Here is a 13,236-nt window from a genome sequence, read left to right as displayed (position 1 = left end):
AGTTTCACGGTTGGATATTTAAATAATTTATCAATCAAAACTTCTTCATTATTATCTCGTTATCATTAATAAGCAATTTTATAAATATACTTTTAATTTTCTTGCCATTTACGGGCAAAATAACTTTCTAGTATTGGGTCAACATAGTGGTGTAGCAGTAGGAACCATATCTGGCAAAACCCTAATACCTAGATACAGCAGAAAAGCAGCCACCAGGTGTCGCCACAGTCGCCCCACAGATGTCGCGCGCGTCGCTTATCGCCACACAACCGATTTCCATAAGGACGCATATGTACGGATATGTAAGGGAAAGTCGCCCTTAAGGATTACGCTTACATCCTTTGCTTATAAGGTCGATGTTTGGAAATTGGGAGGGGCTCGGCTATTTTCGACCACGGATATGGCTTTATCACATGAAGAGGAACATGCTGATAAGTGTTTAATGTGTCATAACAGCACCCAAGTATTTTTAATCATTTTTCAAAAATAGCCGGTCTGCCGTATCTTTCAGTGCAAGGTGCCGTCGGTCATCCCCGACGTTACGTCACGCCGGGGATTGCCAGATTTTCCTACTAGACTTCGACGCCCCCTGGACAAATGGTTCCTGCGGCCGCTGCGGTCGGATCGTTTCGACCGCAGGAGACGCAGGCGACCGCAGCCGGCCGCAGCCGTATGACGTCACACCACCCGCCCCATCCCCACTTTCTGTGACGTCATTACCCGGCTGACCGCCGAGCCGCAGCTACCGCAGCTACCGCAGGTGCCCGTGAACAGCACTCGGGGCTCGGGAGCCGACTCCGCGAGTGACCGCGAGGGGGCCGCTCAGTTCGAGAGCGGGCGGTGCACGTGGGGGTCGTGTAGGCGGAGCTCGTGTTGGCACCGGTGCGAAACGATGGCGACTTTTGTGGCTCGAGTGTTTCAAAACTGGCGTGTCTCTGCTACACAAGCAGCTTTCAACCAGGCGAGAAACGCATCAGTGCTTTGTAAAAGACTGGAGTTCAAGGAATATGGAGATCCCATGGAAGTTATATCAAAAGTCGAGGAAGAGATCAGCGATGACCTTCAGCCCAATGAGGTATGTTTGTTATATGAGATTTTCCGGAACTTACTAAAACAATGCTTGCCTTGGCCTTACCTGAGGGCTGAGATGATCAAAACTAAATGAATTAATTAATTGTTGATTTGTGAATTTATAAGTAGTGTTTGGGATGGGGATAAGGATAAAGATGACTGGGAGAAGGATGAGGATGTTGAGTGGGTCAAGGATGGGTGTGTGGAAGGATTCAGGCCCGCCTACTGGCTGTTGTGGTAGCTTCTACTAATATTCCTCGTGTGTCTAGGGGTATTCTAATCTGTGTCATCTGCACAATCCTACTCAATCGTTGTCTAGGGGTATCGTCTTAACACTCAACAATCCTTTAGCCGTTGTCTAGGGGTATTTACTGATCGACCAAAAACCATGTGTCCCACAAACCCGTTCGTGTCCGAATCATCATATTGCCAGCGTTCCCACAATCATTTCCAACCTCGAGAAAGAACGTAGAAGGTATACATATTAAATATGTATTGTAATTGAAAAGGCCGAAATAAATAAAAGCGAACAATTCAAACAAAAAGAGCCAGAAAACGAGCAATGTCACGGTAACCGTGCACTGCTAAAGTAAATATAGCCAAAGTGCCGAAACAAAAACCGAAACAATGACTCAGCCAAATCATAACGCCGATTCGATATTGCCAAAGGGGTGGGACTGACTCATATAGTAGCCAAATAAGTCAACCGGAAGAGCCGAAATGGAATGAGTCAAGTCCCAAGGACCGTGTCTCAGTCACGACTCACAGTGACAGGTAAACCAACCTGTCGCTCTTAATTCTAGTCACAGTACCGCAGCCAAATCCTAAAGTGTTGTTTCCTACGCCAGTGAGTGTATATGTGCGTGTCTGTGCCTGAGACATGTCTCCGACCACAGCCGAGACTTGATCCGAAGTCAGGCTCAAACCCTCTCACTCCACCGGCCAGCTAGCCAGGGGCGCGACTAGGGCAGTGCAAGAATTCAGTCAGAGACCTCCAACTGGGTTGAAGATAGGCCCCAGGTACTTACATTGTGAGAGAAGTGTCGAGACGTCAACCGCGAGCGGCGTCAGCACCACGAATGAGCGAGAGCTCTCAGGAGAATAGCTCACAAGTGAAAGGAAGTGTAGCCCCGAACTCCCGAACACACGCTTTTTATATCACTCGGTCACGGCCAACCTCGCCTTCTCCCCAGCCCTCCGTCGGGAGGAGGAGCTACACGGCACCGCCATCTTGTCGTCGACGAGCGGACCAGGGGCCGGGTAGCCTCAGGCCCTTAGCAGCCCAGCCCCGACGCAGTTCCCACCCCGGGCGCGCCTCGTGACGTCACGCGCCCCACCGCTCGGGCCGGGCGGCGAATTCCTGCCTCGGGCACCCTCGTCCGGCCGCCGTGTTCTCTTGGCCTTGGTTCGCGCTGTCTTCTGTGGTCGACTGGTCCAGAGGTGCAGCTCCGTCGTGCCGTGTCTATGCCTCCGGCGTTGCCGTCAGGCCGACGCAACCTTGGCCGCGCGCTCCGAGTCCGGGCGGCCCCGCTGCTCGGAGTGGCGATGTGAGGACGGCCGGCCACGAAGTTTTCCACACTTAATTCATAGGGAGAACAGATTAGTTCGCCGATCAACTACCACCACCAGTCATGTTACGCTTTCGTAGATAACACGTCATTCATTCCAGCTACGGATATTCCTAAAACAGCTCGTAGAACTCGCTAAAAAGTCTATCTAATATCTAATCACTATCACACCAATTAACCTATATATCGTTACCAACGCTGTAAAGATTGACGACCGTTTACCTTGTGCCTTCACGTTTCCACCAGGTCTCGCTAGACCCGATTGGCAACACTGCACGGTATCCCGTCACTTACGTCTCCATCGCAAGATATGCACGATATGTCACCCATGTCGCGCCTCCATCGCGACTCGCGAAAGGTTTACCAGTTACCACCTGTCCGTTGATACTGTCCACTGCTCTTTGAACACCTGACTGGATGTCAGTTAACATGGACGAAACTGACAGAAGTTGAGAGATGATTGAATTAGACGATGTTACCGTTGAAAGGTGGCGCTTCATTGCCACGCCCGACGCCTGAGCTGATGCACCCAGCATATGTAGATCCGGACTGGTCGTAATCGATGACGGACCACCATTGCACCGTCCATCTCCTTCCAGGGTGAAGAGCAAAACCTGAGCGCATCTCCGGCTGGTCGCCCATTGATTCGAGCGTCACGGCTCGACTCCAACGTTCATTGCCTGCATGTCATTGCAGAATGCAGGGCTCCGTGCGCCTGTGCTAGTACTGTGAATAGGAGTAAAGTCACCCTTCCCCGATCCCCACGTCTCATAATTCTACCAAATTTATTGCAAGCTGCGGTACTTTTATAAGTATGTAGAATTAAGTCTAAAATCGCTCCAAAGATATACGTCGTATCTGTTGCAGACGTTCTTCAACTTGACTCAGTGGACTGTATAACTGTGTGTGTGTTGACGTCTCGCATCATTTGGTGTGGCGACCGGGGCCTGACAGGATATAGGTTGATATGGTAATGAGGCGAAATTGGGAATTTATAATATAAGAAGTGGATGCTATATGAATGGATATAATTTTGGATCAAGGTTTAAGAGCACTCTTTTCAGAGCGACAAAGGAACCCTCTTTACAGAGAGCATGTTAAGACCTAAAAGGGTATGCAGAGCCCTCTTTTCAGAGAGACAAAGGAACCCTCTTTACAGAGAGCATGTTAAGACCTAAAAGGGTATGCAGAGCCCTCTTTTCAGAGAGACAAAGGAACCCTCTTTACAGAGAGCATGTTAAGACCTAAATATAGAGCCCTCTTTACAGAGAGACAAAGGAACCCTCTTTTCAGAGAGCAAGAGGTATTAGGAAAATAAGGAATCAGATAGGAATGATAAGTAGACCCGGTCACCGTGAAATAGAAGACTGTGCGAACTGACTGTGTGCCACTCTCCCCGTGCTCTTATCCGCCGCTGCACTCCACTCTTCACCGTTCACAAACACAAGATTCTTCCGAACTGGTGAGTATTGCAGATGGCGAATAGGCGATGACAACACAGTATCACTGACAAGAGTTGGCCAGAGAGAGCGAGGCAGTGCTCTCTCGGCGCCGAAAAGTAAAGAAGTGAGAGCGAGGGTTGCTCCCGCCCCGTTTATGTACTGGGTCGGGAGGACACAGATGGCGACGGAAGTGATGAAATAACAAAGAAGCTACACACTACACAGCGTCCTGGTAACCCTACCACGCGGTCGGCACATGTCGGCCTAACGGCTCCGACCCGCCGGGGACACAGTTCCACGTGCGACGCCACGCCAGCCCACCCCCTCCCCCGGGTCAGTCCCTCCGGTAACAGCGCATCGTTTCATACAACTGCAGCTGTAGGACACGGTCGCAGGGAGAGAGGAGCGTCCCGTCACCCGATCACTGCCATAAACTCTCTCGCGGACGGCCCATCTGCCGGCGGCATGGCAGGGGGATGGGGGCGGCGGCGGCGTGGAGCGGCGCCGGCCGGGATCACGAGTCGGCCCGGCCCGGCAGCTACGCTCAGAGCCGAAATGAGCCGCAACACCAACTACCTAGTGCAGTTTGTCGGCAACATCACTCCCCCCTGTGTTTAGATATGCATTCTAAACACACACACTAAGGAGACGACAAACGTTCCGGCACATCCACTAACTGCAGCTCATCACACCGCCGTCGCTGCTGTACGGCGACAGCGGCAGTAGTCCGCTCCTTGAGGACGTTCCGGCTGGTCGCCGCCCTTCACTACGCTGGTCAGGATGTTTGACTTCACCTCCTCCATGTCGTCCGTCAGCGGTGGCGGTGGCGCTTGCGCCGACCAGTTCTCTTCGTCGTCGCTCAGGAACGCTGGGCCGCTCAGCCACCGGCTCTCGGACGTGATTTCGGATGCAGCCAGTCCCCTCGAGCAGTCATCGGCCGGGTTCATCTTTTCTGGGACGTGCCGCCTGGTGCCGCTGAAGGTTTTCTTTCCAGACGACTCCTGAGGTTTCCTCCGCTGCAGCCGTCGGCGCACCCAGGCGGAGGCCAGATCGCTGGTTGAAGTGCCTTCCAGAACTTCGTGCCGGCTGCTCCTCCGTTTAGTCAGCTGGAATCCCCCATCAGAGAGGGCTCGGATGGTTCCTTGCTTCAGATGCTTGGCGGTATCCACATCCGCGTCATACAGCAAGAAGTCATCCATACAGAAGCTTTGCTGGATCTGCTCGGGTTCTCTCGGAGGCGCTGTCCATCCTTCATTCCAGTGCTCTTGGGGCGTTTCTTTGAGGACATAGTTGGCGATGCCTGGTGACGATCGAGCCCCCAGCAAACCGGTTTTATATCGTTCTTGACTTCTGATTGTGCTCTCTTCCAACGGTTTGACCACTCTTTCTCCCTGCTTTGACCTGGGTTTAGTCTGGCAGCGCACAGTCCCGAAAGGCTCGGTAGACTGCCCTTGACTGACAGCAGCAGACCGCTCGTCCTCCTGTTCCGTCAGCAGCAGCTTCGTGGACATGACTTGGCGCAAGCTTCTGGGAACGGTGGCCGAGACCGATCCTGTCAGTGCCCATCCGAGGTCGGTCTTCACTGCTACTGGCTGATTCGGGCGTCCGACACGCGTCTCTCTTTGCAGGACCGCTTCTAAGACGTTCGCTCCGATAAGCAGTTCCACTTGCCTACCGTCGTACTGTGGGAACTCAAGTCCGTGAAGGTGTTCACATCCCTTGAGCTGGCTTCCTTTTACCACAGGGGCAGTCACGTTGAGAGCTGGAACGGACCACACTTCCGGGATTTGGATTTCGCTCTTCCTTCTATCAGAGTCCAGTGCGCTTATGGTCAGTGAGACGCACTGCGAGGGCTTCTGGACGCCACTTCCTTCCACATTCTGAATTCGGAGTTGGCGACGGTGTCCGGTGATCCCAAGGTCGCGCAGAACGTCTTCACGACAGAGGGATGTTTGCGCCCCGGTATCGAGCAACGCAAGAACCTCTTTCGAGCCTCTGGTGCCATGGACTTGGACCCGAACTACCTGAAGCAGGGTGTCCGTCTCCTCGTTCAGTGAAGCCGCCACGAACGGCGCGCTGTTACTGCCTTCTTCCTTGCGAGGTTTGTCGGGTACCGCTTGTCCTTTGTTGCCATGAAGCAGGGGATGATGCTTGAACTTGCAGCCTTCGATACCGCACCTTCTGGCCACCCTGCACCTTCGGCTCCAGTGCCCTTTGCCGAGACACGAGAAGCACAGTGTCTCAGCGCTCACGATATTCATTCTTCCTTCGGTAGTTTTGGCCTTGAACGTCGGGCAGTCTGGGAGCTTGTGCGTGTCCTCACACACCACACATGCCCGTCGGGATTCTGGATCTGCCGAAGAAGTGACGCCTGTCGCGAATGCCGACTTTCTTGCCGTCCCACCGTCCCTGGACTTGGCTGCTTCTGTCCTGTCGTTTGTCACAAACTGGCTGCCAGAGTGGCTAAGGACATCGACTTCTATCTTCAACCATGAGCTAAACGCCTCCAGGGTGGGTCGCACTGGTCGGAGCCTATGCACTTCTCGGCCCCATTCTCGACCAAGCTCGACTGGTAGCTTCTCCACCACTCTTCTCAGGTTTTCGCTGCTCGCTAGGTCGCTTGAGTAGCCCAGATTGCGAAGAACTGTCACCGTGTTGTGGACGACTGAGTAGAATTGCTCCATGGCTGGGAGGTCCATGAGAGATGGCGGGGTGGAGGTGAAGATCTTTCGCAGATGGGCCTGTATGATGTCTTCCTCTCTGCCGAAGCGTTCATGCAAGGTCTTGAGAGCCTCCTGGTAGAGTTCCCCGTTGAAGAGCATGCCGTTGATGGCTTGGGCAGCTGGTCCCTCCACCGCGTTTTGAAGGTGTGCCATGCGCTCGGAGTCTGACAACGACGGCTGATTATGCACCAAAGCTTTAAACAGCCCAATCCAGCGTGGCCACTCTTGAGCGCTTCCTCGGAACGTCGGCAGGGTAAGACGTGGGATGCTCTTCACAAACGCCGATTGTTGATGAAACAAAGGCTGTTGCTCAGAGCGAACATCTGTCATCCAGTTAGCGGGATGCTGTTCCTTCTTGCTGCTCGGCAGCTCGGCGTTGTTTGCGGCTGTCTGCTGCTCAGGTTGCAGTGTTCGGCGCTGTTCTTGTGGCGGTGGTCTACGCTGAGGCAGGTCGACCGTTACTGAACCCTCCGCCACATTGCACTCCCTGGGGACCAGAGCGACGTTCTCGCCATCGAAATCGTGCCGTCTCTCCCACTCAAGGTCGCTCTCAGCTGCCTTGCAGAGACGTGCCTTCACAAGCGCTCGTTCAACCTCTTCCTCCATAGCCTTCTCCTCCAGCATGTCCTCCTGCTCCTTCAGCATGTTCTCTTGCTCTTTCTTCTGCCGCTTCAGCATGTCCTCTTGCTCTCTCTTCTGCCTTTCTCGTTCCTTTCTTGCCCTGAGATGCTTCAGCTCGAGGGCCTTCATCTCTGCAGTTATTTCAGCCTCCCTTGCCACTGTTGAGGCCTTTGAGCATTTTGAGGCCCGGGACCCACAGACCTTACTTCCGTCTCGCCGTGGAGCGAGCGACATCGGCTTCCCCTCTGTCTCGGACGCTGAGCAGCCTGAGGACTTCAACTTGATGGCATCTTCGATAGCCTTGACTGTTGAGGCGTGCCTGGCAGTCATCCGGGTGGCATACTCTTCTGATTCTTCTATCTCACTCACTTCCTGCACCTTCTCCGCGTAATCATCATTTATCTTCAGGACGCCGTCCAGCGCCGTGTTCAGGGCCTCAAGCCGCTTCCTTAGTTCCTCTTCGTTCGCACGGCAAGTGATTTGTGTCTCAGCCGCGTTACAGGCACGGGTGAACTGGGCGGCCTTGCGGCCACGCTGCAGCTTCAGGACCTTCAGCTCACTGGTGGCTGTTCCTTCCTTCACTCCGTCATCGACCCTGTTCTGCGGCATCGCCTTCCCGTGGCTTTCCTCTGTAGAGTCTTGAGGCTTCAGGGCTCCCAACTCTCCAGCAGCACGTCCGTACTCTGCTCCAGCATCGTCGTCCCTCCGTGACATCATCTCTCTGTCGTCTCCCTCCTTTGAATCTTCCATCAGCCTTCACTTGAAGATCCCAGGGGGGCGAGTTGATACCACTTGACGAACACTGGCGAGGGTTGCTACTGCGGGCTGTGCCTCTGGACCTCTTCCTCTGACTTCTCACCTCTGGCCGGGATCATCCGGCCCGGAGGACCAGAAAATGTTGCAGACGTTCTTCAACTTGACTCAGTGGACTGTATAACTGTGTGTGTGTTGACGTCTCGCATCATTTGGTGTGGCGACCGGGGCCTGACAGGATATAGGTTGATATGGTAATGAGGCGAAATTGGGAATTTATAATATAAGAAGTGGATGCTATATGAATGGATATAATTTTGGATCAAGGTTTAAGAGCACTCTTTTCAGAGCGACAAAGGAACCCTCTTTACAGAGAGCATGTTAAGACCTAAAAGGGTATGCAGAGCCCTCTTTTCAGAGAGACAAAGGAACCCTCTTTACAGAGAGCATGTTAAGACCTAAAAGGGTATGCAGAGCCCTCTTTTCAGAGAGACAAAGGAACCCTCTTTACAGAGAGCATGTTAAGACCTAAATATAGAGCCCTCTTTACAGAGAGACAAAGGAACCCTCTTTTCAGAGAGCAAGAGGTATTAGGAAAATAAGGAATCAGATAGGAATGATAAGTAGACCCGGTCACCGTGAAATAGAAGACTGTGCGAACTGACTGTGTGCCACTCTCCCCGTGCTCTTATCCGCCGCTGCACTCCACTCTTCACCGTTCACAAACACAAGATTCTTCCGAACTGGTGAGTATTGCAGATGGCGAATAGGCGATGACAACACAGTATCACTGACAAGAGTTGGCCAGAGAGAGCGAGGCAGTGCTCTCTCGGCGCCGAAAAGTAAAGAAGTGAGAGCGAGGGTTGCTCCCGCCCCGTTTATGTACTGGGTCGGGAGGACACAGATGGCGACGGAAGTGATGAAATAACAAAGAAGCTACACACTACACAGCGTCCTGGTAACCCTACCACGCGGTCGGCACATGTCGGCCTAACGGCTCCGACCCGCCGGGGACACAGTTCCACGTGCGACGCCACGCCAGCCCACCCCCTCCCCCGGGTCAGTCCCTCCGGTAACAGCGCATCGTTTCATACAACTGCAGCTGTAGGACACGGTCGCAGGGAGAGAGGAGCGTCCCGTCACCCGATCACTGCCATAAACTCTCTCGCGGACGGCCCATCTGCCGGCGGCATGGCAGGGGGATGGGGGCGGCGGCGGCGTGGAGCGGCGCCGGCCGGGATCACGAGTCGGCCCGGCCCGGCAGCTACGCTCAGAGCCGAAATGAGCCGCAACACCAACTACCTAGTGCAGTTTGTCGGCAACAGTATCATTATTTGTTCCACAAGGTTACGACAAACGCACTAAAAGCATTCATGGCGTCGCCGCGCTGGCGTGCATACATAATAGCCTCATATTCAGGACACGGCGTCCTTCAGAGCAGAGCCTGCCGGGCGTCGGCTGTCCCGAGCCGCGCGCACCATAATGTATGCATGGGGAGGGAGGAGAGAGAGAGAGAGAGAGAGAGAGAGAGAGAGAGAGAGAGAGAGGGGGAGAGAAAGAAAGAGAGAGAGAGAGAGAGAAAGAGAGAGAGAGAGAGAGAGGGAGGTAGGGAAAGACAGACAGATACAGAACAGGCTCACCACTGGCGTCTGCTTGTCATTAAAAGTCAGCTGTCAGGTAGATTTGCACCGTCTATCCCAGGCACCGTCTATCCGAGGAATTCGGAGTGCTCGTAAAGTTTCGCAGTCCAACGCAGCCGGAAACCAAATTTCTCACAGATTGTTTGATCTTCATTTGTGGTGTCAATGTGTTTGATAAAATACCTATGTTGTCAATTAATTTGCATTGATCTTAAAGTGCTGGCAACTATGTGAGCCTACAATAGTTCATATTTTGCCTTTATGATTTTTTATCAAATTTAGCTTACCTACTTCAGTTTCGGAACACCATGGTAAATGCATTGCGCAATATTTAATGTGACTTCAACATCTGATTTTCGCTCATTAGATTCTCATCACATGCATGGTGATGTTGTTTTTGTTGAATGGCAGTGTAAAACACTGGTGTGGTGCATAGGGTCCATAGATTCTTTATTTTTATAAGCACATCTCAATCTATGAAGATGAGGTGCAAGCAAAATCTTGGCACTCCAGAAAATCTGTATCAGTATAGGTTCTACGTCCTGGGGTTGAAAAACTTACGTCCCAGGACGGACAGATACCCAGGACGGACAGATTACATCAAACACGAATTCTTACGTCCTGGGGTTGAAAAAAATCTACAAAAGCCAATGACAGGTTACTAAAAATGGATCCAACCCTAAATCTGGCATGGATTTCTGTCCCCTGAGGCCTCAGGGCACTCCCTGGCCTTTCAGCTCATCACCAGCCCCTTGTAAGCCCACTCTGCCCACTCTAGTCATAAGTCCCTTGGACTTCTCACCTTCTAGGCCCCACCATTGGCTTACTGGTGGTTTCTGGAGGTACCCACTAGGCACTAGACTCAGACCAATGTCCTGAGGACCAATGTCAAACTTTGAGGATCTCATGCATGCTGCATCTTGCACCTGATGACCCACATCTTTAAAGCCTTGACCCACATGTATCTCTGGGGACCCTTATGCAAGACCATGGACCCATGCAGGTCACTTAAGCCCCCCTTACACAAATGCAGGTCTGGAGGACCCCCTGTCTTCCTGTCCTCCATTGGCCTCTTGAGAGCCCTCACCCAGGTCCTAGAGGGCCTCATATTGGCCTAGGAGACCCCAATGCAGGCCTTTGATGGCTCAGATTTATCTTCATGGGCCCATGCACAAGCTTCTTGGGGCTCATGCTGACATCCAGTGGCCCATGCTGGTCCCTGGGGACTGCATGGTAAGATGCCCCGCATTGACCCTTATACAGGCTTCTGAGGGTCTCCTCATACCACCTAATGATGCCTCAACTGTTTTCTGAAGCCTTTACCCTGATCTGATTTATATGGGTCCCAAGATGGGCTATTAGGGATCTATGCGGGTCCGTGGAGTTTCAAACACTTATCAGGGCCCCATGGCCATGCCAGTCTCATTAGGCTCATATATCGACATAAGTCCTAAGCTGAAGCTGAGTGCATTACGTCAGTTATTGCCCGTCAGTCTTCTGATTCTTCCACGCAGGCTCCTGATGCCCCACGGTGATTTCTGAGGTTCTGCCCAGTAAACATGCCGACGTCGGCCCGACGTCGGCCGACGTCGGGGTGACGTCGGCAACTCGGCATCGGCATGCCGACGTCGGCCCGACGTCGGTCCAACCTCGGCAAGACGTCGGCTGGATGTTGGATATGCCCGCATGTTCCGACGTCCAGCCGAGGTCCAGCCGACGTCGGGCCGACGTCGGACCGAGATCAATTGCTGAGGTCCAGCCGACGTCGGGCCGCCGTCGGGGCGACGTCGGACCGACATCGGCCGCTGTTTTGACCGTTAAAATAATATAAAACACATGTTTCATGTTTCATAAAGAGCTTTTGTATTCAAAATGTCCTCAGGAAACTCAAATCTTCCTCCACGCTGCAACCCCCTGATCCGGACTGGACGAGAAACTTTATCCCATTTGGGATTGCCCGTAAGCCGAGCTCGCCCGTATCCGGGTGCGGTGAGTGCTTGGGGGCTGCTCGGCCTATCCTTTGGTCAGGCTCAGCCCCGGCAACTCACCAGGACCGGGCCCAGTTCATATAGAGAGGCCAGTCGGCAAGTGTCACTTTGCCAAAGTGCCACTTATCAAAGGGACACTTTGGGAAACGTTGGTGCAGGTGTGTAAGAGTGGCTATATGAATCCATTGTGGGGTCGCCCTTTCCAATAAGTGTCACGTAACAGCAATGGGACCAGGGACTCTATATGAACTGGACCCAGGGTGCTCGCCAAGAAGACCAATGTCTCCATCCTATTATCCTTCCGGCTCTGAAATGGTCTTGTCAGACCGAAATGGCATAACCCAACAAAACAAACCAAATCCGCCATCTGGCTGCGTGGTGTAGTGGTTAGCGCACTAACCTCGCGTTCAAATGACACGGGGTTCAAATCCCATCGCCGGCTGAAGCTTTTGGCGTGTTGTCCCAGTAAACATGCCGACGTCGGCGCCTGGGGGGCTCGAATCCCGCCGCCGGTTGATATTTTTGGCGCGTTGTCCCAATAAACATGCCGACGTCGGCCCCGTCGGTCCAACGACAAACGATCTCGTCAACCTCGGCAAACGACCTCGGCCCGACGTCGGCTCAACGTCGGCTGGACTTCGGCTGAACGTCGGAACATGCGGGCATATCCGACGTCCAGCCGATGTCGGGCCGAGGTTGAACCGACGTTGGGCCGACGTCGGGCCGAGCCTCGGCCCGACGTCGGGCCGACGTCGGCATGTTTACTGGGTGCCCATCCCCAGACTTAGGCTCTGGGATTCCTACATCGATCTGACGGTTCCCTCGCAGAGCCATGGGGACGCACGCTGATCTCAAACGGCTCCCATCCCACCCCGATAGTGAAGCGATGCTTTTTGTCAGCCCATTCCATTATGCTGCAAGCGATCTTGCAATTATTGATCACCATTGCCATTTGACTTGCCCATAGATAAGATTTCTGATGCAATTCCTCTTCAATCCTGGCTTTCCTGCTTACCTTGTTTTTACTTCATCCAAATGATGCAACGAGCACCGCTACACCGGCTTCTCCTCGTACTTTTTTTACGCTGGAATGCTGGATGAAATACGAATGATGTAACCGACTAGTGCCGTCGGCTGTACATCTTTGTTTCGACTACAATTGATGGCAGCGTGCCGCTGGGCTGTCCCATCCAGCCTTTCCTGAGAGACCTGGACCAAGGTCGAATCCCACTCGAATGGATACTCGAATCCCCAGAGTACCGCTTCACACCCTTCCAGATTCCCGTGCATCTATTGTTATCTCCCCCCCCCCGTCTCTTTCCCCGGCCGCATGACCGATGCGTCTGCCCCTCGCGCCCGTTTAACTACCTGACCGATGCCGCTGACTTCCCTCACCATCCTCCATAGCTAAAATGTGCCTCCGGTATGTT

General features: G+C 53.2%; 1 protein-coding gene across 1 annotated transcript in view; it reads left to right on the top strand.

The window, feature by feature from the left end:
• Positions 1 to 620: 620 nt before the first annotated feature.
• The window catches only part of LOC122377868 (enoyl-[acyl-carrier-protein] reductase, mitochondrial-like), a 51,178-nt gene continuing 38,562 nt past the window's right edge, over positions 621 to 13,236 (top strand). The window contains exon 1 of the mRNA XM_043358384.1: positions 621 to 1,075. Within this exon, the coding sequence (XP_043214319.1) occupies positions 893 to 1,075 (183 nt within the window). The 5' untranslated portion in view covers positions 621 to 892. The remainder of the gene's footprint in view (positions 1,076 to 13,236) is intronic.

This window comes from Amphibalanus amphitrite, unplaced genomic scaffold (genome assembly GCF_019059575.1).
Source record: "Amphibalanus amphitrite isolate SeventyFive unplaced genomic scaffold, NRLGWU_Aamphi_draft 000052F_arrow, whole genome shotgun sequence".
Taxonomy (NCBI): Eukaryota; Metazoa; Arthropoda; class Thecostraca; order Balanomorpha; family Balanidae; genus Amphibalanus; species Amphibalanus amphitrite.
The sequence above is the reverse complement of the archived record's forward strand: the minus strand, read 5'-3'. Positions and strand labels throughout refer to the sequence as shown.